The sequence below is a fragment of the Myxocyprinus asiaticus genome, chromosome 10, assembly GCF_019703515.2.
Source record: "Myxocyprinus asiaticus isolate MX2 ecotype Aquarium Trade chromosome 10, UBuf_Myxa_2, whole genome shotgun sequence".
Lineage (NCBI taxonomy): Eukaryota > Metazoa > Chordata > Actinopteri > Cypriniformes > Catostomidae > Myxocyprinus > Myxocyprinus asiaticus.
This window is the reverse complement of record NC_059353.1, coordinates 46,568,049-46,593,132: the sequence shown is the minus strand read 5'-3', so window position 1 is coordinate 46,593,132 and position 25,084 is coordinate 46,568,049. Positions and strand designations below refer to the sequence as shown.

General features: G+C 37.2%; 1 protein-coding gene across 1 annotated transcript in view; it reads right to left on the bottom strand.

The window, feature by feature from the left end:
• Positions 1 to 25,084, bottom strand: part of LOC127447450 (low-density lipoprotein receptor-related protein 2-like) — a 135,348-nt gene that overhangs the window by 98,249 nt on the left and 12,015 nt on the right. Inside the window, 16 exon segments of the mRNA XM_051709337.1 lie at positions 2,702 to 2,890; positions 4,755 to 4,962; positions 5,822 to 5,962; positions 6,122 to 6,324; positions 8,968 to 9,174; positions 9,735 to 9,958; positions 13,867 to 14,036; positions 15,487 to 15,615; positions 15,762 to 15,881; positions 17,527 to 17,670; positions 17,756 to 17,872; positions 18,015 to 18,128; positions 18,311 to 18,421; positions 23,242 to 23,358; positions 23,623 to 23,745; positions 24,335 to 24,448. Coding sequence (XP_051565297.1) covers positions 2,702 to 2,890; positions 4,755 to 4,962; positions 5,822 to 5,962; positions 6,122 to 6,324; positions 8,968 to 9,174; positions 9,735 to 9,958; positions 13,867 to 14,036; positions 15,487 to 15,615; positions 15,762 to 15,881; positions 17,527 to 17,670; positions 17,756 to 17,872; positions 18,015 to 18,128; positions 18,311 to 18,421; positions 23,242 to 23,358; positions 23,623 to 23,745; positions 24,335 to 24,448 — 2,431 coding nt within the window.

The following is a 25,084-nucleotide window of genomic DNA, read 5'->3' as shown; positions in this document are numbered from 1 at the left end:
GACTATTCGCGACTATTCGCGATTATTGCAACGATTAATCATTAGCTTAACCGATTATTCAGCTTGTGCCCCGACTTAAATGGTTGTATTAAACATGCTTACTAAAAAATTATGAGGACAAAATCATCATTCACTGAATTAAAGGGAAAAGAAATAATTTTTATTAAGTTTAATTCAGTAAAAAAATTCACTGCAAAAAAATCCTATGGTTATCAAGTGTTTTTGTCTTGTTTTCCATTTAAAAATATCTGAAAATCCTTAAAACAAGATACATTTACTTGAGAAGCAACATATAAGATATTTAGACTTGCTTTAAGAGAATGTATCTTAAATATTAGTGTATTTTGTATATAAGTGTATTGTTTCACTTGGTTATACTTCTGCGAGTGCAGTAAAGAAAAAAATATACTTATATTCAAGATCTATTCTCTAAAAGCAAGTCTAAATATCGTATATGCTGCTTCTCAGGTGAATGCATCTTTTCTAAAAGGAATTTAAATATTATTTTCAACATTCTCAGATAAAAAAAAATTTTCTTCTGCAGTATAGCTGCTAAAGAAAATGTACATTGTTTTAAAGGAGTTTTAGATATTTAAATTGGAAAACAAGCCAAAACGAAAAGAAATCAAAAACGTATTTTGTTGCAGTGTGTAATGGGGCGAAGACTACCTCTCTCACCTTTCTGTTCACTTTAATCCATCTTTAACTCACAAAAAAAAAAAAAAATTATTGTTATTAATTGTTAATCATTTTGTCTAATTAACTCTTATTAACAAAGCTGCGTATTGCTAATTTTCTTCATGATAAGAAATGAACAGTGACACATATATTATGATTCAATAAGTTGTGAGCCATCACGTTAAAATCTAGCTGCAGCAAGTGCGTGCGAGGGACGAGTGTCCCTGCGCCAGAGTGTACATCAGCTGGATGCAGTTTCAATCTCTCCCCCTTAGATCGGGACATTTGCACAACTCATAGAAGAGGCACTGGCCACACAGAGAAATGCCAGTTTCAGAGTTTGTGGTTATTTACATGATCTGCTTCCGTATTATTTGAACTTTAATAAAGCTATAACACATTAAATCTAACTGCATTTAAGATGTAACGCCGGGATGTTTCCTTTAAAGAGCTCCGGCTCCGATTATTTCATAACGAGAGTGCTTCTGTATTTACTTGTTTGGTATTTTTGCATTATAATTCCTTCATACTTTGCGATCTACATCACCTGAAGCTGTTTGGAAAGTTTAGAGTGCATAGGGACTGTGAACTGTTTTCTTCCTCTCTTCAGTCAGGCGCGAGCTGCATTGCTGTTCTCACACGTCATCATTAGAGTTTAATGTGATCTCATGTTATGTTAAATGAGATCAAACGACAACGAACATTTTTGTCAACAATTTTTTATGTCGATAACGTCGACTAATCGTTTCAGCCCTAACTTACAATGCTCTATAAGTATTCACCAAATTACGCTTTTTATAGTCTTTATATTTACCAGATGAGGAGCTTATATGTATGTATTTCACCAGATGAGGTTTATTGATGAGGAATAAATAAAAAAAAAAAAAAAAGAAAAAGAAAAAAAAGAAGAAACTATCAGCAGAGATTTTTGCTGATAATGTTCCTGAAAGCAACTGTCGGCACGATTAATCTGTAAAACCGATATATCGGTCTACCACTAGTTGCTTATATATATAATTCACTCAAAACCAAACAGTATAGATTCAATTTGTAATATATACTGTATATAAATAATAAAAAAATTGGACTGTTCAATCAATATTTCTTTGTGCTACGGAGTTTCATGGTTTCAGAGTGTTGTTTTGTTAGCTTAGCAACATGCTAATGCCAAACTCTGTTTAAATTAATTGTGAGTTGAGTCTCCTGTGCAATTTGTGTAAGAATTGCTATTTGTTGCTGCCTATGTAGAGTGCTACAAATTGGTAACTCATTTGTTTCCATTTCAGTTAGTATACTGCAGTAGACAGCAAGGCAGCTCACTTGGTTTTGAAACAGAGCCAAAAAGGTACGTCCCAAACTGCACACTTTTGCACTATTCTATGTCATTTTGAAGTGTAAATAGTACGAGTAGTATGTTAACACTGAAAGTTCAACAAAAAGAAGTGTACTACGGGTATCTGATGATGCACTTCTTCAACTGTCAAAACAGAGTGTGGAATGTTGGACGCTTCAAGCACTCGGCGGACGGGGCGTAGTTACCTGGCTGTGTTGCTCGTCTGACAAAACAACTATAAATAATGGAGAATGTAGCAACTAGCAAAACTTCAGTGAAGACAGCACCTTACAAATGTGAGTTGAATGCTTTACAGTCATCCCACGCTGTGTGAATATGTATGTTGTTTGAAATACAAGTGTTGAACCGATGTTGGCTAACGCACTAAAGTTAGACTGTCAGCTGTTAAAAGGCGAATGCTTCTGAGTAGTACAAAAACATTAAGTGTTGCATCTGAGATGATACTACACTTAAAATTCATACAATGCTTGGCTGAGTGCATAGTGTTTATTGTAAGTGCATAGAGTATAGTGCATCATTTGGGACACAGCTAAAGTATCTGTAATCAAAGAGAATTATTATTTTCTTTTACTACTGTATATATATATTAAAAAAGCAATAACCGCAACAAAACTATGCCCTTGTTACACTTGTCTAAGTGTTCAGCTAATAAATTAAGTGTACACTCACCCAGCCACTGGATGGACCACTATAGATCTGGGGTTGTTCAGGTTGCGTATGATGGCTCGTCTGGACTTATCCGCTATCTTCATGACAGATATACTCCTGTAGCGCGGATCTGTCCAGTACAAGTTCTTTGATATCCAGTCATAAGCGAGGTCTTCCACACCGTCCACCCGATTGGCTGCTAAAATCTCCCTGTCTGCGCAGATCAAAGCAAAAGCTTTTAACACAAGCATAATAGAACTAATTTAAGTCAATCCACCATCACTATGCATATGAACTTAAAGGTGAAGTGTGTAATGTCTGTGCCATTGAAGTCACAAAATTGTAAAAATAACGACTGTTTTCAGATAGGTTCCTCAACATTCCCACTTTCTGCCACTGGTTTTGCGCCAGTATAGAAATTCACTAATCCACTTGATGTACAGCAGTGCGAGAGGTTTCACTGGCCCTGTGTCATTACTTGCCAGGTTTAAAATAAAAATCTATATAAAGAAATGTCAATTTTTCTAGATGGTTGCATTCAACATGTTCACATGGGAAGTCAGCATGTTGTTTCCAATAGTTCCCTAGGATCAGCCACATCATGCCGAGTCACCAATAATCACCATCTCCTATAAGACATTTTTGTATCGCTTTTAGCATGTGTACCTTCCCCTGTGGTGTGACTGTACGTGCGTTGCATTACCAGCGTGGGAGACCTAGGTTCAGATCCTGTATTGAAACCAAAAATAATCATGTTTGCATAATCAGTGATTATGCAGAATCCTAATGAGTGTGATTTGGAGGTTGCATTTTTCTCTCTAGCATTACATTTTACTCCACCGATGTTTAGGTTTAGGGTTTGGGTTGGGTTGGGGGGTACAGTTTATAAAATATGCTTTTCTCATCACTGTATTACAGCCTGTACAGCTGAAAACAACTCGCTTCACAACTCAGCTTTGGCGCTACTCTGTGGACATTTCACTTGGAAAATTGAGCTCACACATGCCTATTCATCTAACAACAGTTACCACTATGGCCACTGGGGGGCAGTGTTTCACATTTCAGTAAAAACAGACCGATTTTAGCTAAAGAAATGTCTACCTACTGTTTCCGATTTCAATGTGAGATCAGTCTGTTGCATTAGTAGTTATATATGGCACTAGATTAATTTGTTAATTTGTTTACAAATTTGAAGGCTGCTTATTGGACTTAACAGGTAAATGTCATACCATGTAACTACACATAACTGTACAGAGAGCTTAAGGCCTACTTGCCAAATATCCCGTTAAAAACAAATGTTTTCCATTTACAAAATCAAATAAAGAAATAACAAATAAAAACAGGTTAGGGTTATAGGTTCTTTGTGTTGTGGGTGTATTTCAGAAATGTACTCCGACACCAGCGAACACATTATCTCATGTTGCTGGCCTTTGAAGGTTGCTGATAGGGGAGATCACATGCAGTAAAGTGTCTCATTGGCACAATAAACGTCCTGAGAACTGAATGGAGTGTTCAGTGAGTATCTGTTTTGCACTTTATCTGCCTGCCAGTCAAGGACATTTCATCAAACAGTGACCAGTAGAGAACATCTGTCTCAAAACACAGTAATGATGAAACGCCCTCAACTGATTAAATCAAACAGAAATAGGGAATGGTTGTGGAAAAGGAATAGTTCACAAAAAATTACAATTCTGTCATTACTTACCCTCTTGGAACAGAATGAAACATTTTTTATATGCTCTGGAGAGGTAGATATAAAGGCTTTTTTTTTTTGTATTATTTTGATCTGTTTCTCAAACAAAGCTATTGTGTGGCTTAAGTAGACTTGGACTATAGCACACAAGTCATATGGACTTCTTTTTATAGTGCTTTTTTTTTAGCTTTGTGGTCACTGTGAATTTCTGCATGGAATAGAGCAGTTTGAAAATTTCTCCTTTTGTGCTACATAGAAAAAGATATCAACATATGGGTTTGGAACGACAGGGTGGTGAGTAAATAATGGAAGAATTTTCATTTTTGAGTAAACTATTCCTGTTACTAAGGAAATGTCTACTGTAATGCTTTCTAAAAAAACTCACCAGTTCCGTCAACTTTCTGTTTGTAGATGATGTCCTTCACTGTATCGGAGAAGAAGATAGAATTGTCTGCAGCACTGAAATCCACTCCAACAAAATAAGATGGAGTTCCTGTGACAGGTAAAATGATGTCCTCCTGCGTGGACAGGTTGAATGGGATTCCTCTCACTGCCAACTGACTGGAGAACAGCAGGAACTGCCTCACAGCTGCAACACAACACATATTGGATAATATCCACATGGGTGTCAAGACTGTGATGGTGCCTGTTACATCCCTGGACATATTTTAAATGTATTTTTATTTTTGATCATTTGTTTGTATCTTTTCATTGAGGAGGTGTTACGTCGTAAGACATATTCAATGTTGTGTAACATTGTGTGTATTTTGGGGTGGGAATGTTTCGTTTTGCATGTCTGTTTTTCCCGTGGCTTTTCTCCTCTCTCTTGTTCTCCCTCTCACTCTAATCATTACCAGGTGAGATCACTAATGAGGATTGATCTGGCTGTGAGCTGATGGAGGATAAAAGCTGCTGGAAAGTCTCCCCTCTCATGGTTTGGATGTGTTGTTATACTCTCTTGTGAATTTGGTGTATATTGCATTTGTGCCTATTGCGTGAACTGTTGTTAAAAGCTGTTGCTCTAAGTCAAGTGTGCCTTGGACTGTAGGGAGGTGGGGGTCATTTGTTTGAGTATCTGTTTTCTCTTGTTTTTGGGTAGAAAGGGAGTTAGAGTATGTTTATTTCCATTTTCTTTTCAAGGAAAGTTAGTCCTTTTTTATTTTGGCCTTCGCTCCCTCCAGAAGCCTTTTTGCCTCCTTTCTCATTTATCAAATAAATACCTTATTTTGCGTGTACAAAAACATGAAAATTGAGTGCTGGGACGGAAGAGGGGAACTCCTACCTTGTTACGGTTTTCCCAACCTAGACTGGGATGAATCGTAACAGTGCCTTATGTCAGCTTTGAGTGTTTAAACTGCATGAGGTGTTCTCAGGCAAGGGAAGTTTATCATAAGTACAAAAAAAGTTTGAATGTTATACAGGCCTTTGCAGATAGATAGTTGTCTTACCAACACATCTCTTGCCATCAGCATGCAGATCATAGCCCATTCGACAGCGACAGCGATATCCCAGGCCACCATTATCTGTCCTGTGACTTAGAACACAGATCTGCTCACAGCCTCCTCTGTCAATGCCACAGGGGTTACTCACTGTCAGATCACACACATCACAAACTAAATCACCAAAACTGAGCATAACCATCATTCAATAATCTCGTTAATCGTTAACATTTGTGTGTCAGTCTGTTTCAGAAAACAAAAGTTAGATGCGTCACACTGAGTGGCAAATGCACCCTCTTGGCTTCTTACCAAAGGGCTGTCTGTATGCATGGACTACTGTCAAACCATGTGGTCTCTGAGAGGTTCGGTAGAGCTCTCGTGGGTTCTTGTCCATGTATTTATTGGCCTTCATAACAGCCATCTTAGTCCAGTCAGTGTAGTAGACTGAATGCTCAAACAGAGTAATGCCAAATGGATGAGGAATCACAGAACCTCCATGGACCACCGTTTTCCTATTAGAGAATAAATAATAGTTGGGATAATAGTTGATCTCAAATTAAAAACAACTTGCGAAAGTCAGCCTGGCTCTGTTCCAAAACCCAGTGAGCTGCCTAACTAGTAAGCATTTTACATATGTTTTCTAAGGGGCCATTCACACCGAATGTGTTTTGTGTCCATTTGTGCTGCTTTTCTATGTAAATATGCGCTAGACAGACATCTTTGACCATCGTGCTGCATTTCGCTGTGTTCCTCAGCGTTGTTTTGATGCCGTGTCAAGTTCAAAAATAAAAATTTTAAAATGACACCTGCATTCTATTCTGTTTGTTGCGTTGAGTCTTGCTATTTTAATGCAAGAATACGTTCGGTCTGAACGGCCACCTAAGACAGGTCAAAATTGGCCAAATTCTCAAACAGCATTCTGTAGATTCGGGACAAGCTTCAGTGGAACAAGTCATCCAAGATTGTAGATGAAGTTACATTTGATTTTTTTATATGTTGTTTAGTTATAACTATTAAATACCAAAAAATAGCCATAAAATCTCAGTCTTTACCCAATATTTGTGTGTGCAATATATTTTAATGCTTACTTGAGAATCGCGTTGTTAGCTTTGCAACATGTTAACTGTAGAAATCTGATGCATTTGGATGTGGTTCATTTCAGTAAGGATGATACCTTAAAAGATAGCTGCCTATGTACACTAAAAAAAAATGTTGTGAAGTAAATAAACTCAGCAAAAAAAGAAACTGTATTTTAAAGATAATTTTGTAAAAATCCAAATAACTTTACAGTCTTTATTGTAAAGGGTTTAAACAATGTTTTTCATGCTTGTTCAATGAATCATAAACAAATAATGAACATGCACCTGTGGAACGGTCATTAAGACACTAACAGCTTACAGACGGTTGGCAATTAAGGTCACAGTTATAAAAACTTAGGGCACTAAAGAGACCTTTCTACTGACTCCAAAAGAAAGATGCCCAGGGTCCCTGCTGATCTGCATGAACGTGTCTTAGGCATGCTGCATGGAGGCATGAGGACTGCAGATGTGACCAGGGTAATAAATTGCAATGACCGTACTGTGAGACGCCTAAGACAGCGCTACAGGGAGACAGGAAGGACAGCTGATCGTTCTCGCAGTGGCAGACCACATGTAACAACACCTGCACAGGATCGGTACATCGAATATCACACCTGCGGGACAGGTACAGGATGGCAACAACAACACCAGGAACACACAATCCCTCCATCAGTGCTCAGACTGTCCGCAATAGGCTGAGAGAGGCTGGACTGAGGGCTTGTAGGCCTGTTGTAAGGCAGGTCCATATCAGACATCACTGGCAACAATGTCGACTATGGGCAAAAACCCACCTTCGCTGGACCAGACGGGACTGGCAAAAAGTGCTCTTCACTGACGAGTCACGGTTTTGTCTCACCAGGGGTGATGGTCGGACTCGCGATTATCGTCGAAGGAATGAGCGTTACACAGAGGCCTGTAATCTGGAGCGGGATCGATTTGGAGGTGGAGGGACCATTACAGTCTGGGGCGGTGTGTCACAGCATCATCGGACTGAGCTTGTTGTCATTGCAGGCAATCTCAATGCTGTGCGTTACAGGGAAGACATCCTCCTCCATGTGGTACCCGTCCTGCAGGCTCATCCTGACATGACCCTCCAGCATGACAATGCCACCAACCATACTGCTCGTTCTGTGCGTGATTTCCGGCAAGACCGGAATGTCAGTGTTCTGCCATGGCCAGTGAAGAGCCCTGATCTCAACCCCATTGAGCACGTCTGGGACCTGTTGGATTGGAGGGTGAGGGCTAGGGCCATTCCCCCATGAAATGTCCGGAAACTTGCAAGTGCCTTGGTGGAAGAGTGGGGTAACATCTCACAGCAAGAACTGGTAAATCTAGTGCAGTCCATGAGGAGGAGATGCACTGCAGTACTTAATGCAGCTGGTGGCCACACCAGATACTGACTGTTACTTTTGATTTTGACCCCCCCTTTGTTCAGGGACACATTATTCTATTTCTGTTAGTCACACGTCTGTGAAACTTGTTCAGTTTATGTCTTAGTTGTTGAATCATTTTATGTTCATACAAATATTTACACATGTTAAGTTTGCTGAAAATAAAAGAAGTTGAAAGTGAGAGGACGTTTCTTTTTTTTTTTTTTTGCTGAGTTTATGAAGTAGCAGAAAAGATTAAGTACTTTCTACATCGAATAAGTTAATGTGAACTTGAAAATATTAAGTAAACTCTACACTTATGTAAAAATAAGCTAGAGCATGAATAAGTAAATATTTATGATTGTTATCTTTACAATGCATCATGTATCAATACTAAAGTAAAAAACCTTATGTTTATTTGCTAATTTGAGTAAATTTCACTGGTAAATAAAAGTCAATTTTAGTTAACTTTTTGGAAGCTGGTGTTCCTAACAGGCTTGAATAATGATGAGCAAATTTATTTACACCATTTTTATTGTTGGTTTTGTAACTTAACCGTTCATGATCAAAAAAATTAAGGTAATCCTACTAGTAATTTTTTGTTCAGTGTTCGCAGTAAACAGCAATGCATCTCACTAGGTTCTGAAAATGAGAACTTCCACCAAGTGCTAACTAATTAAACAGCTTAGTAATCTCTAGTAGATACCTGTGCAGGCCATCATAAGTCGTTGTCTCAATGTAATCGTAACGGCTGTCCACCCAATACACTCTCTTGGCCTCCAGGTCCACAGTAATCCCAGCAGGCCAGCCAAGTCTGGATCTGATGATCCCATAGCGATTGGTGCCATCCATGTAGGCCCTCTCTAGACCAGGTTCTCCATTCAGAGTGTCCCAGTCAGAGAAGAACAGGTACCTGAACTCAAACATAATAATCGCATTGTGATACGAGACATTCTTTTATAATCGCATTTAACGTCTAAAATAAAAAAAGAGTAACTAATCCTAAATTTAATTATCCCATTATAATGATGAAAGTGCAACTTGAACCAATGGTATTTACTCAAACATATTGTTAGCTTTTGGTTTGGAAGAGCATCAGGTTACAGATAAAACCCTCGGGGATAAGAATGAGATTTTGAAATGAATCGTTTTCAAACACTATCAAAAGCGATGCAACTGTGTGCATTAATTGTCACTTCTCAATTTAGCAGGGGGCCACCTGGCCACAGGTCCTATTGGGTTTCCATGAGGCTCATCCTTGCTTAATTACTTCTGCCTAATCCTTACAGACAGTGTACATATTCACATTCTCATTAGCTCGTTAAGCATCTGAAACTGCCGATCTGAGATCAGTTTTATAATTTCTCTTACAATGGGAGAGGATTAGGCAGAGGAAGCTGGGATTAGATTAAAGTCAATGGGAAATGTCTAACCGAAGAGATGAAGGATGAGGTGTATCCCTCAGGAACTCACCCCACAGTTGGGTCAAGAGCAAGACCTCTTGGGTTGCCCAGGTGCTCAGCGATCAACGTGACCCGATTGCTCCCGTCTAAGTCCACCATATCGATTCGGTTGACACTAGCCTCCACCACGTACAGTTTATTATTGACCCAGTCGATGGCAAGGTTTTCAGGGTAGTCGACAGATATGTTCAGGACCACTTGCAAATGCGATCCATCCATATTGACAGAAAACACCTGTTTGCAAAGAATAAGTTGTAGTTAGGAATGTTTTCATTGAGGTATTTTGTTCTGCAAATGTAATCTGTCTGCATTTTGGGTGTTTACAGCACGATTAGGACAATAATCATAATTGTCCATTTATTTCACCTGATATTGTAATCACGATTAATTTAGATTTATTCAATTTCCATTAAAATTCTTACTTTGGGTGGATCAAATGAAAATCATATTTTTCATGTAGAACATGTAAAACAAGCTGAGAATTGCTTCTGAATTACTTTCTAGGTGTTTTCTTAGTCAGTAAATAAAGACTTAGACACACTTGCCTGTTTAGAAGCATAAAAACAAAGCTGCTATTAAAATTTTGAATAAATCATACACAAAAGCAAGCCACAGAACTGTCTGTGATTGGTTCCAATGCTCAACCGCTGCAAAAACACACATTAACCTCTTCAACTCTGCAGACCCACTGGCAGGTACAAAAGGAGGCGCTATGTTGCGAAAAATGTTTACGCTTAAAATGTTCAAGTCTCCGAATACATAAGTCAGGCATATTTGGTATCGTTTGAAAGCTTAGCATCTGAACTTTGCATAGATAACCTCTCACTTCTGCATTTATGTTACATAAAATAACAAAATAAGCCTGAAAATGTTTGCGTCGCAAATCAGCGCCACCTAGAGGTCATGTGGTAGAAATTATAATATGTATATAAAAGTCCATCAAATAGCACATAAATAGACAAATCATATATCAACTGAAAGCTCTCATTCTCAGGAATGCAACTGTACAGTTTATTTTGTTGCCCTAATACCACAGTTTGAAAGATTTTCAAAAGAATCACAAACTGAAATATTGAGTTTCTAGTCCACTCAGAGGCCAACATATTCGATGAAACAATGGGGATGGTGCATGAACTGAAAATTGGACTGAATGTCTTTGGACGAGCACATCTGTGAGGGCTAAAATGCATTAGAATGCCACCTACATTTCAGACTGGCATTTTGTCATGGAGGAAAAATTCTTCATTCTAGTACTTGCTACCATCTAGTGGAATTAAATAAGACTTTTGGAGGGAGATGGAGTGAACAGAACCAGAATTACATGCTTACAAAGTTCAATTCAAAATTCAATTCATCATAAGATTGTAAAAATATACAATATTATTTATGAATAATTGTGCAGCCCTATGTAAACCAGCCTGAAAATTTCTGATCCAAACTGGTCTTTTCAGCAGAGCACAGTAATCCTGCAAACAAATGATCAAAACTTCATCAAGCGTACATTATATCCTCTTTTTCATAAATAATCACAGGTAATAAGATTGTAGTCCGGTTTGTATCATCTTATCTGAGAGGTAGCCTTTCTCTGGTGCGCCAGAGGCGGTACTCTGAAACCACTGCCCTATTGATTAAAAGATGGCACCGGTTTCTCAGGCTGGATCTCTTGGCATCATAGCACAAGCTAAGGCACCAATGCTCTTTGCAGGCTTTGCCCTTTGGAAACCAGAGCCATACGTCGAAAAGAGTATGGTTCTTAGATGACCCGTTGAACAGAAACTTAATCTGTAAAGGTGGTCTGGTGGTGTGGCTCTTTGTAGACCCCCTACGAAGAGCCTGCTGGCATTGTGTCACATCGGGGTAGTAATCGCAGAAGCCCGTCTCCTTGCAGTTTTTTGCTTCATGGCTGATATCCAAATCACAGAGTAGCCAAGAGTTTGAAACAAAGCTCTCTGAGCTGGCCAAAGTATGCGTAAAAAAGGACTGAAATATGGAGAACACAAGTACTGCATGGTCACTCCAGATATTCTCAGGTTGCATAAAATTGCATAGAAATATGCAAGCTTTTTCCTGTATATCAGACACTTTTTCGAGATTAGTAAAATTTGGAGTCTATCACCGATCTGAGCCAGTTACCGTGACTTCAGGCCTTCGGGAGCCAGACTGCTTGGCCATTATTAGCGTATTAGCAGTATCTATAGGCATCAGGCAAAGAGTTCCCTTTCCGCTGACGGGGAGCCAACTTCCTTAGTAGTCTCAACAAACTTTTTTTTGGGGGGGGGTGGGGGCACTTGAATTGTATGGACCTACAGAGCTGAGATGTTTTTCTGAAAATCTTCATTTGTGTTTAGCAGAAGAAAGAAAGTCATACACATCTGGGATGGCATGAGGGTGAATAAATAATTTTCATTTTGGGTGAACTATCCCTTTAAGATCAAAATGATCAAAATTGGTGTGATTTTTACTAAAGCAATAATGTGTTTTTAATGTTGCAAAATTTCCCCGCTGCTATAATTTGAGCAATAGTTCACCCATAAAAAATATATCTTGTCCTCATTTACTCACCCTTATGCCATTCAAAACCATTAAGACTTTCTTTCTTCCATGGAACATAAAAAGAGAAAATGTTAGCTTCAGTCACCATTCAATCTCATTGTATGGAAAAATTATGCAATGAAAGTGAACTGTGAGTGAGGCTATGATTCTGCCAAAACTCTCCTTATGTGTTCCACGGAAGAAAGTCAAATGGGGTTTGGAGCGACATGAGAGTAAGTTCATTTTGGGGTGTCCTGTCCCTCTAACATAATATTGCTTTGTCCTAATTTCTTTAGGAAGAATTTGTGGAGGCTTGAAAGACACTGGCACACTCTATTTGAGACACACTGACTTTGGGAGTTTAGCCAAACGTTGTTGCTGCAGTGTATAAGAGGTGAGATGAAAGTAGTCAGACTGGCTCAAGGAGTGTGTGTGTGTGCGAGGGTCAAGGATGTTAGAATATGTCTTACGAGGAAGAGCAATAATAAAGCAGAGCTTTGTTATCAACAACAACTGTAACAGGGATATCACTCGGTCTGACAAGGTTAGAACTCCAGTAATCTGTGAAATGCCACTTATTAAATTCGGGAAAATGGAGAACCCGTGGCAGGTGCCAGACCATTAAATGAATGTAAGTGGGATAGATCAAAACCACACACAGAGTTGATGGGTCGTGAGTCTGTTCAGCAGGGGAAAACGATGCTAAAAGCAAATCCTAAAATGCAACTAAATATATAACGATGCATAGGTTAGGATAGCAAACAAAGAGGCTTATCAACTTTTAAAACGGAGGAGACAACACTTCTAAATCTCAAAGGCAATGTGTCCCATCAAACTCACTTCAGAAGCTAGCCTAATTAGGCAGATGCCAACATGGACAGGTTGTGTGACATCAAATAACCCTTAACAAAACTACATAATTCTGTTTGTTTGTCTAATTTTGTTTGTTACAAAATTTTTGTACTGTGTTGGTGATGACACTTGATGTCACATGTAAAATCTGGGTCATAAAGAAAGACTAGTTGAGAACCATTGTTATAGATTATTGTAAACTGAGCTGTATGAGCTGAATTTTAAAAAGAAATATACACTATATGGTCAAAAATATGTGGACATCCTCTTCTAATAAATGAGTTTGGCTATTTCAGATACACCCATTGCTAACAGGTACATAAAATCAAGCATACAGAATGGAGCGCTTCAAAGAGCTCAGTCACTTTCAGTGTGGCACTGTCAGAGGATGCCACTAGTAAAATAGTTTACTGAGTCTGGTGTCGAAAAACTTGACAATCCTGCTCAAGATCCAAACCTGAACCCCACTGAACACCTTTTGGGATGAATTGGAATGCCGACTGCAAGCCAGGCCCCTTCGCCCAACATCAGTACCTCACTGATGCTTTAGTGTCTGAATGGGGACAAATCTACTGGAAATTTTTCCCAGAATAGTGGAAACAATTGTAGTAGAATACAGAGGACTATTAATCCCTATTAAATGGCCATGGTTTTGAAATGAAATGTTTAACAAGTATGTTTAACATATATGGGTGTGGTGTTGAGGTGTCCATCTACTTTTGGCCATATTGTTTTTATTAGTCTATAGTCCATTAGACCTTATTTTGGATTGTGTCTGTCCAAAAGACCCTTTGTAGCTGGTAGTGGAAGTCCACACCAACAGCAGCTCCTCTGTTCTGGGACTCAACCAGGGTTCGAGCGCTGTGTCCATGGACATCAGAAATCAGCAAATCTCTTCCATTGGAGAAAATCAGAGAGGGTACTCCGGCTAAACACAAGCAGACAAATATACATCATAATCGGTCAACCATTACTGTATTGATATGATTTTTACTAACATCCAGTGCCAATTGAAGTGCATAAATGTGGTAGAAGTTTAAAAATGTACAATAGCCATGGATACATATTTATAATATTCAGAAAACTTGCATGGTGCATTTGTAGTTTTTCATATAAGAGAGTTTGGAATTGGCTGTGGTGCCACAGCTCGTTTTTCATTTTCCAGGGCGTGCCAAACCAGTGGCTGGGAGTCAGACATTTCAGGAGCTTAGTTACATTTAAACACACGTTAATAAAAATGCTTTTATTTAACATAGTATAAAATATATATTAATGAAATATTTCACATTATTTGCTATAGTTTTTAATCTTCCTCAAAAGCACAGGCACATCTGCCCTGCCCCTTTCCTCGAATTCATCCAATGGGATTGAAGCACTACATGTGCACCATGCAAAAAGTTACAAAACTGGCATTTGCACAACCGCGTGAAATGGAGCCTCGCGAGGCTAGGCGACAGCCCGATGACTTCGCTTTGTGCGTGAGAATCCTTGCGAACAAACGGCTGCTTTAAGTATCAACTAGGCTTAAAATTAATCCATATCACTCCAGTGGTTAAATACATATCTTCAGGAGCGTTATGATAGGTGTGGGTGAGAAACATCAATATTTATGTCCTTTTATTTACTATAAATTCTCCTCCCTGCACAGTCGGTGGTGATATGCACAAAGAATGCGAATCTCCAAAAAACAAAAGAACTCTTAGGACAAAAGGGCTGTTGGAAAGTGAAGATTTTTAGTAAAAAAAGGACTTAATTATTTATCTGTTCCTCAGCCACACCTATCATCTCGCTTCTGAAGACATGGATTTAACCACTGGAGTCATATGGTTTACTTTTATGCTGCCTTTATATGCTTTTTGAGCTTTAAAGTTTTAGACCCTGTTGACTGGCATTGTATGGACCCACAGAGCTGAGATGTTTTTCTAAAAATCTTTGTGTTCAACAGAAGAAAGAAAGTCATACACATCTGGGATGGCATGAGGGTGAGTAAATGATGAGAGAATTTAAATTTTTGGACGAACTGTCCCTTTAAGTGAAAGCAAGCAGAAAAGAGCAATTCAGACATTGCAGCAAAAATAGAAGCAAACATTTTTTTTAAATAAATGATTAAATAAAAACACATTTAAACATAAGGAAACTCTTTATGAAACATTCTTTTATTAAACTGTTTTGTTTATTATTTACACTGACACAGAATTTCCTTGAAATTTACATAATATGCTATTCTGATGTCATCCACATAATAATAATGAGCACTGGCCATACTTAGAATTCTCTCTAGTTCAGTTCCAAAACCTAGTGATCTGCCATGCTGTCTACTGCTACATTGGAAGCTACCTTGAAATAACTGAAATGGAACCACACAAAGCACAACTCACAGGAAGGACTCGCTCTGCAGTATCTGTGCTGCTCCAGAAGATATCCCTCCTTACAGCTGCACCGATGAGTTCCGATTCCATCTTCACACAGCTGGTCACACATGCCCCACAGAGTACAGTCATCATAATCTGCACCATGAAGAGAGACATACATAGAAAACAGGGGTAATTGGTTAAATGTCAAGTCAGCAATTGGTACATTAGAACATCTTATGGTTGACAGTTTGTTTCATTGTCTGTGACCAACCATTTAATATCAACAAATAAAGTTTTACCAATGCAGGAGCGGCTGTCGTTGCGGCTGACCAAATATCCTATTGGACAGGCACAGGTTCCTCCATCAGGAGAGGTGTGGCAATGATGCTCACAGCTCAGAGAAGCACAGCGCCAGATGCCTGACACACATACAGCCATACATCACTTTAGATCAATAACTCTACGACCCAAGCACACTATGCAGTTTTCGGGTGAAAACTCATTTTTAAAATGTTTCACTCGAGAGCATTTTTGAAAGACGAAATTTTCGTGAAGGAAAAGGCTGTTCTAGTGTGGATGAGAGGTAAAAACATAGCAAAATCAATGTGTTTTCAAACCAAAAATGTAATAGTACAGATGTGGCCTAAATGTGAGGAAAACATAACAGGGACCAAAATTTTAAGTGTCAGGCAAAGCCATGCAGGTGAATCTCATGAAACCTGTCAAGAGCAAATCCTGCCGATATTTCACCACAAAATCAAAAGTATTTGGCATTAAGAAAATGAAGGCTTTAAGGACCATTAAGAGTTTTTGCATTATGACAATTAAACACCCTTCCCTAAAATTCTCATTACTGTAATATGAGAAGAAGAAAAGCATTTATATTTATTTATCATGGTAGTATTTGTTGTATTACATTTAACTTAATGGTGATTTAAATAAAATAAAAAAAATTGTATTACTGCATTTTTTTGTTTAATATTGTTAAAATGACGGTATCACTTAATAATAACAACACGGTATAAAGTATTTGTAAAGCATTAGTTTATAGTTAATTAATTATTTACAGATCGTTGTTCTTACATTGTTAATACATTAATAGAGCTCATACAAATTGTTCATTTATATTTTCAGTTGCAAATGATTTATTGTTTAATACGTTCATATATAAGCAGTTTGATAATGTTTTTGTTTTTTTTATCCTTAGTAAACAACTTGTTAATCATACCAAACTAATGTATATAATTTGATGCAAACCACAGGTAAATACTTTTTTTATGAGAACAATAAAAAGGTTTAAATCTGTAATTAATAAAGAAATGATGTATACATGTGTATCTGTAATGAACTGGACATTTATAAATGCTTAATTAAAGGAATACTCTGGGTTCAACACAAGTTAAGCTCACTTGACAGCATTTGTGGCATAATTTCCACAAAAAATTATTACCACTTGTCCTTCCTTTTCGTACTTTATGGAGTTTTATGGCTCAAATAATACACACGTTTTAACAGAAGAATTAATGTAAGTGCTTTTACAAAATTATAAGCTGCACATTTCTGCATATAAACCCTCCAAAAATTGGCCCCATTCACTTCCATTATCAAATTCATAAGTTGCTTACTAAAGATGAAAAACCATTATCAAACTGCTTATATATAAACTCATTGAACAATAATAAGCTGTTTGCTACTGTGAACAGAAATGAATAACATGATATTTGTACAGTATGTAGTCTATTAATGTATTAATAATGTAGGAACAATAATTTATAAATGATCAATAAACTATAAATGAATGCTTTACAAATACTTTATCCCATGTAGATATTATAAAGTGTTTCCAAAATTACAGTACACAGTAATGACAATATAATGAGAATCAATTTTGAGAATAATGAAAATGACAAAAGAACTCTTTTCTAGACACATTTCACTATATAGAATTTGGAGGGTAAATGCTTAACTGTCATAAAAATAAGGTCATATTGCAAAAACATCTTAATGGTCCTAAAATTTTCTGTTTCCAAAGTATAATTTCTTTTGAAGTGAGTGTTAACTGACTGCAGTTGCGTCCCGCAGTGGTGTTGGTTTCATCTTCTCCATCTGGACAGTGTGACGTCCCATCACAGAGGTGCTCCAGAGCGATGCAAACACCTGAAGAAGGGCACGGCCATTCCCCTGGATAACACTCACGCTGGACATTATCTACACACAACAGAAACGTCAGATTTCAGAGCATATTTAATTATTAAAATATAGCATGAACAGTGCCATTTTAGGCATTACGTACCGCAGCCTTTCTCATCTGCATTGTCCTCGCAGTCATCCTCTCCATCGCAAAGCCACACCTGATGAATGCAGCGGCCGCTGGGACAGGTGAAGTATGTTCCTCTGCAGGTGGGGTAGGCTGCACACAGTAAGTTGTGAAGAGCTGATTAAACATATACAAAAAAGCTCCTCATATTTACCATTATGAAACAAATAGTTCTCAGTCTAAATTCTGATTGGATGAGCTGTGTTAGACATACTGCCGAATGAAATATACATACTGCAGTTCTGTTCATCACTTCGGTCTCCACAGTCATCATCATGGTCACAGATGTATCCACGAGGGACACACTCACCGTTACTGCACTGAAACTGACCACTGCTGCACCGCTGGGCTGAACACAACCAAACACACATTATATATATATGTCATGTTGACTTTAAACATTAATGAGGTACAAGTCATTTGAGCAAATGTTAGCTGCAAAGTCTTGCAATGGTAAATTTAGCACAAAGTGTCCCGGCCACCACAGTGTCTAGAGGCTTTGTTTGTGTGCTGCCAGGGAAAGACACTCACTGCAGTTGGCCTCGTCTGATCCGTCTCGGCAGTTGAGCACCCGGTCACAGTGCTGGCTTCTGTTATAGCACGCCCCGTTCGCACACCTCAACTCTGAGCAGTCTGGATAGACTGAGAGAAAGAGACCCGTCCATCACTCACTCATTCAATTGAATATACTATAATTCTTGTGTACGGGTGGGATGATATGGTTATCTCACGATTCGGTTCAATGTAAGATATGTGGTTCACAATTCGATATAATCTCAATTCCATACAACAACACTTACTGTAAATGACAAAGTATGAAATTTATAATTTCTCATCAGAATAAAGTTCTCTAATACACAATGTAAATGCTCAAAAATTTATCTTTTTACCTTGTGTAAAAATTACAATTCTAAATTAATATTTTGCCATGAAATTGCATATGTAATAATGATACGAGCTGTCACTGTTTGATAAAATGTGTACAATTTACAAGTATTTACACTGAGCTTACAATCAATTGCATAACATGCACTAAAATAGTACTGTCTCTTTAAGAGTACAACATGCGTCTTTTGGTTCAGCGCACATTAACGAGAGAAGAGTCGCACGGTTTCTTTACTGCATCCGTGCTGTGTGATTAAAATAAATGTTACTTCAACTGTGTAAATCAACTTAATAAACAGAAAGGATATTAAAAAGCACATTATTCATTAAAAGTGGAGTGCATGGATCTTATCTTTGATGGACATTCACTACATGGAAGAAATTTTCAGTATTAATTGCAAGCATTTTTAAGCACTTTTCAACAACACAAGGCGATTTTCCAGGTATTCCAGTACTAACATTTCTAAAAGCTAAATTCAAGAACTTCAAGGACCTTGTGTAAAAGATACAAATTTGCCTCGATATGGTTTGTGGTTTATTTTAGTTTGTGATCTTTTGAAATTCAATAGATTGTCCCATCCCTATCACTGTGTACAGATTCCACTGCCGTATGGCAGCGAGTAAGAGGTTTTCAAAGAATAGTTCACCCAAAAATGTAATGTCATTATTTACTAATTTCATTCCAAATCCATATGCTGTTATTGTTTTTCTGTGGAACACAAAATGAAACATTTTGAAGAATCTTCATGCAGCTCTTTCCAATAATGCAACACTGCTTTCTTATGAGACACTCAAAAACCAACAACATTTTGGCGTCAAACCAGGTGTAACGAGGCAGCATTTATTTTTATTTTTTTTTTTATCTGAACATGATTGTGAAGGAGATTTAAGTAGGGGAAGATTATTAGTAAATAACGTTTTAAATTCTGGTCTGTTCCTCACACAAAAATATTTGACAACTTTAATGGAGCTTTTTTTGTTGTCACTATAGAAAATAACCATAAAGATTCTTCTAATAAAATCTCCTTTTGTGTTCCACAGAAAAGAAATCACTGCATACAGGCTTGGAACAGCATGAGGGTGAGTAAATAATGACAGAATTTTCAATTTAAGTGTACTTTTTGTGCAAGAAGATAAATAGAAGGCAAGATCATGTAGAAATCAAACACATTTGTAGCTGTATGATCATTTTCTAAGCTTCATATTGCTTCTGTTACAGTAAAGCAGTGTGTGAAATCAGCTCAGTAATAACATAGTAGGGTACAACGTGGGTAAAAGGTACATTTGATTTGATTTTCTCAGAAAACACTAAATAGCAACAAAAACTACCACAGTACAGTGATGTGAAAAAGTATTTGTGGAAAAGTACATGATTTCTTCTATATTATATATTTTTCATACTAAATTGTTTTAGTTCTTCAAACAAGATATAACATAAAACAAAGGCAACCTAAGTAAACACAAAATACATTTACAATATATATACAAATATATAAAGTTATCCAACACCTACTGTATATCACTCATGTGAAAAACTAACTGCCCGCATAAACTTAATGGCTGGTTGTGCCACCTTTAGCAGCAACAACTGCAACCAAACGCTTCTGATAACTGGAGATCAGTCTTTCACAACACTGTGGTGGAATTTTGGCCCAATCTTCTTTGCAGAACTGCTTTCCATACTTATGTATTTCAATCACCTTTTTCCTCATCATTTCAGGAATTTCTTTCAACCTTGGCATAGTGTGCTATCGGGTGAGACCTTTTAGCCAACTTCATGCTGCTGAAAAAGTTTTATTTAGATGTTGATTTGATTGCACAGGGCTGGCAGTAATCAGGCCGGGGTGTGTCTAGTCCAGCTGAACCCCATTATGAATGCAGTTTCATAGATTTGGGGATTTAGTAACTAACAGGGAAAATACTTTTTCACACAGGTCCAGTTGGTATTGGATAACCAGTATTGGTATTGGATTTTGTTTCCATTTTTAAAACAATTTAGTATGAGATGTACACAAAAACAGAAGACATCAGGACTGTACAAACACCTGTTTGTCACTATACACTGAAAAAATATCACTAATCCATGAGATTGTTGCGTGAAATGTCTAAAGTTGGATTTTGAGGTAATTTGATGTATTATTAAATTATTTTTTAAATCTTGCAAATTGATGTAGTTTATGAAAATCCCTGGAATTATCACATTTATTTTGAGCTAAAATACTTATTTGTCATTTTCAGTTTTGTTCAATGTGATTCAATAAAAAAAATAAAATAAATAATAATAATAATTGTCCAATAAGTGAAAGGATAGTATTTGGGGTAAAAAAGCCCCACTGTTAGAGTGGCTAAAGGCCCCATAAAACACATTGCGAGGTGAATAGATTTGTTATGGAAAATGTTCAAAGTGGGCTCACATTGACTGATCCAATCACAATGGAGATTCATTTGTTTATAGAATCCTTGAGATGTTCTGAAATGCCAAATGTGATTGAAATAAACAGGAAATGGTGCACTATTTTCTTAAGTGGTTATTTTGAACAAGCATTATCTTAATTTGTTACTCATAAAATCATCAAAAAAAGAAGGTAAATAAATAAATAAATAAATTATTTGTCTAAGTTGACAAATTTTGCCCTATAACTACATATTGTCCCTATATTAACACAAAATCACTATAATTATACCATTGCCACCTTTAACAAAATAATAATAATAAAACAAAAACAACCTTCCATTATTAATTATTTTCACACAAATGACGCTCCATCATTAATTTATAAAAATAAAATAAAAGTTCAGTCTTAATACACTAATAAGGTGTGCCAATAGCCTCATTGTACCCTACCTGAACTGACACTCGCACTAATCCACAGAGGAATCTGCAATCAACTTTGACAAACAAGAAGCATATTGTGGCCATTTTTGTCCATCAGCGATACTCTTAATCTTACAAATTGATTAAAATGCCACAGGAGCCTCCGAGGGGGAAGAAGACCCACTCCCCAGGCACATACAAACACACACACATACACAATCCAGAGTTAAGTGATATATCTCGAATACTCACAATTACGGTTGTCACGATACTAACATTTCAGTAGCCTATTCGTTAACAAATACCAGTAACATTTCACAACTCTCGATACCAATTCTGATACCACAGCAAAAATGGATATTATGCTACTGAGCACACTTTTTTAGCCTTTTTAAAAGTTAAATATCAATGAAAATTATAAATTAAAACAACTGTATGTTTCCTTCAAGTGTTTTTCAATTAAGTAAACATTGCTTCAAGTTATTTTTAAGTAGGGCCCTTTGAAACCCAAAATTGTGTATTCAATTTTATTTTTCAAAATGATGACAACAGCTCTCTTGCTTATGTGATATTGGTTAAAAATTATTATTATTATAATTATTATTATTGTGAATATACATTTGAGTGTATATTACATTTTATTATACAGTGTTCACATATTTCAGCCACAAGTTTAATAGAGCTTTTATTTTGACATGAAGGCATATCAGTTTGTGTGTGTTTTTGACGGTAACTTCACACCTCCTGATAAGCAGTTGTTTAAATGGCCCAGTGTGATTATTAAAGCGCAAAATGCTGCGATTTAATTATCTAAACATAGTCTGCAGGCAATGCGTGCTTTACAGTGAATAAGCGCTCTGTTCTGTCATCTATTACAACAGGCACAGTGCTGATTTTAGCATATGAATGGCTTCACGCAGCACATGCAGATTTATTTATTCAATTACATTGCATCCTTTTGCGATTTAATAGTCATACTAGGACCTATCATGATTTTAATTAGGTTAATTTTGTGTACATTTTTTTCCCAAATGTGGTCCCTATTCACAATATATTCAAGTTGATTATGCTGCTGATATAAAATCAAGCAATATCGTGATCATAGCAATGCTTTTAATGCACTTTTAAAGACTGCGTCATGAGACTAGCTTTGCGACAGTCTCGCAACCCGTATGAGAACATGAAAATGGAGATTTGATATTGGTAAGTTTGATTAATTTCCGTGTATTAGTTCAAACTGTCTGTTTCAATGAATCGATTCAGTAATCTGAATCAATTATTCGTTTGCCGCAATCACTCAGTTTTCCTGTATTAAAATGAATTAAAACATCTATCGAGGTAAATTAAAATTTTTCTTCAACGCAGTATGCTTCATTGCATAGCAGTTATGTTTTATTAGCATCGATGATTTTAACTTAAGTAGCAAAATCAGATTTAGAGTAGGTTAGTTTGATTCATTGCTGTAAAACAGTTCAAGCTGTTGGTTTCAATTAATCAATTCAAGCCTCTGAATCAACAATTCGTTTCCGTCAGCATCCTTCCAAAATGTTCCTTGAAGTTTGCACATCATGAATAAAATGTTTTAAATGCTTTCAAAACACCCACACACACCATATAATACATAGTAAATACATAAAAATACATATTAGAGATATTGAGTTTCATCAAAAGGATAAAAAAATAAATAATAATAAAGATATTGTTTTTGTAGCTATATATCGCCCAGTCCTAATTCAATCACACATGCCAGCAGCATACTTACGGCAGTTTCTCTCATCTCCTCCGTCAAGGCAGTCAGGTACACGGTCGCACCTGTATCCTCCAGGGATGCAGGCCCCGTTCGTACAGGTGAATTGTGAAGTGGAGCATGTCCTTCCAGCTGCCAGAAAACATCAAAGAGACATATTTTTCATAAGAGTGCACTGGGTGGTCCTCATATTCGCTAAAGTGGGGTCCTCATTCTAAGACATGCACATGCTGTGTCGTCTGTTTTTCAGACTTTAGCGTGCACACCTGAGATATCATGTTTCTCAAACATCCCAGGACATTACTGAGAGTTAATGGAGCTCTGAGCTCTGATGGACATTGAAATGGAAACAGAAAGCGAGGGGGAGACAGACGGATGCTGATAAGGAGTACTCACGGCAGTGCTGCCTTTCATCGGAACTATCCTCGCAATCCTCCTCGTCATCGCAAACCCAGTGCTGTGGAATGCACTCGCCGTCACTCAAACACTGGAACTGGCCGCTCTCGCAGGTGGGCTGGGCTGGGAGAGTGTAATGAGGCTGCTTTGTTAACTAAATTAGAAGATTTGAGTGGCCTGTACAAAGAGGTTTTATTCCAAAGAGCTCAAAATTCCTTGACAGACTCCTTATGAAGTGGAATATAAGAGCTGACATAGAGGAAGTGAAATACATTTCGTATTTTATATATTTATGTATTATGCATATATATGTGTGTGTATCTATATATAGAGAGAGATTTATACATGTATCTATATACAGCATATACATATATATACATAGAGTATTTGCGTTTTTTAAAAATGTGAAAAATAAACATAAATATTATAATGAGATAATGTGATTAATGCAGCAGTATGTTCCTTGGCCACCATTAACAACATAATGTTAGGCTAATGAACTACTGTATATTACTGGGCAAAAGAATTGTATATTCTCATTATTATTATTAACTATTTATTGAACATTGGCATCTTCTATTGAATTGCTGTTGCTGTTAAGTCTTTATTTCATACTTGCCATTTATTATCACCGTTCAGTGTGACCTAATGACTGCTTACCGTATGAGTCAGTGTGGGTAACATAATCAATCAGTGAGGACGAGATACTTACGGCAGCCAATTTCGTCTGAGCTGTCCGAGCAGTCAGCTGTGCCGTCACATCTCTGACTTGCTGGAATACAATGGCCCGTCCCACAGCGGAATGATCCCACCTCACAACCAGAACCTACACATACAAGAACAAGATATTCAGAGATGATCTGTTCTCATTATTAGTCAGTAAAGGTGAAGGGTGTCATTCAGGCAAAGTTTCAAACACTCTTCTTTGGACAGAAAGTCCCACTGCTATCCAAAACTACTAAAAAGAATATCAAAAGGTCTATGTGCATGAATGAAAATTTCACACAGCCTCTAGTCCTGAAGAGATTTAGCTGGTAATGCTGCAAAACAGAATTAGTTCCCACAAAAATGCTGTCTAACATTCTTTCCTGTGCTTTGCCCTCTGATATTGCCAGCTCTAAATGACTTGGAACTTTGCATCAATTCATTTTCTTTTACAACGGGAGAAAAAAACATGTTCATCATTTAGGCCTACATGATTACCCAATGTTAGCTCCCACAGATCATAAAATCTGACCATGATGAGTTTGTGAAGTCCAGATAGTGTCATGTAATAAGAAATAATGTAAACATTTCAGGAGTTACAAGATAAGGTTCACAGGATCTCCCCCACGTGAACAAATGCCCTTCTGTACATGAGCAATCCAAACACCTCGGTTCTTACCGTTCTAGATACAAACTTGTAATATAGGATCAGGATACATGATCAATGTTTCAGATCCATTGGAATATCAGTGCACAT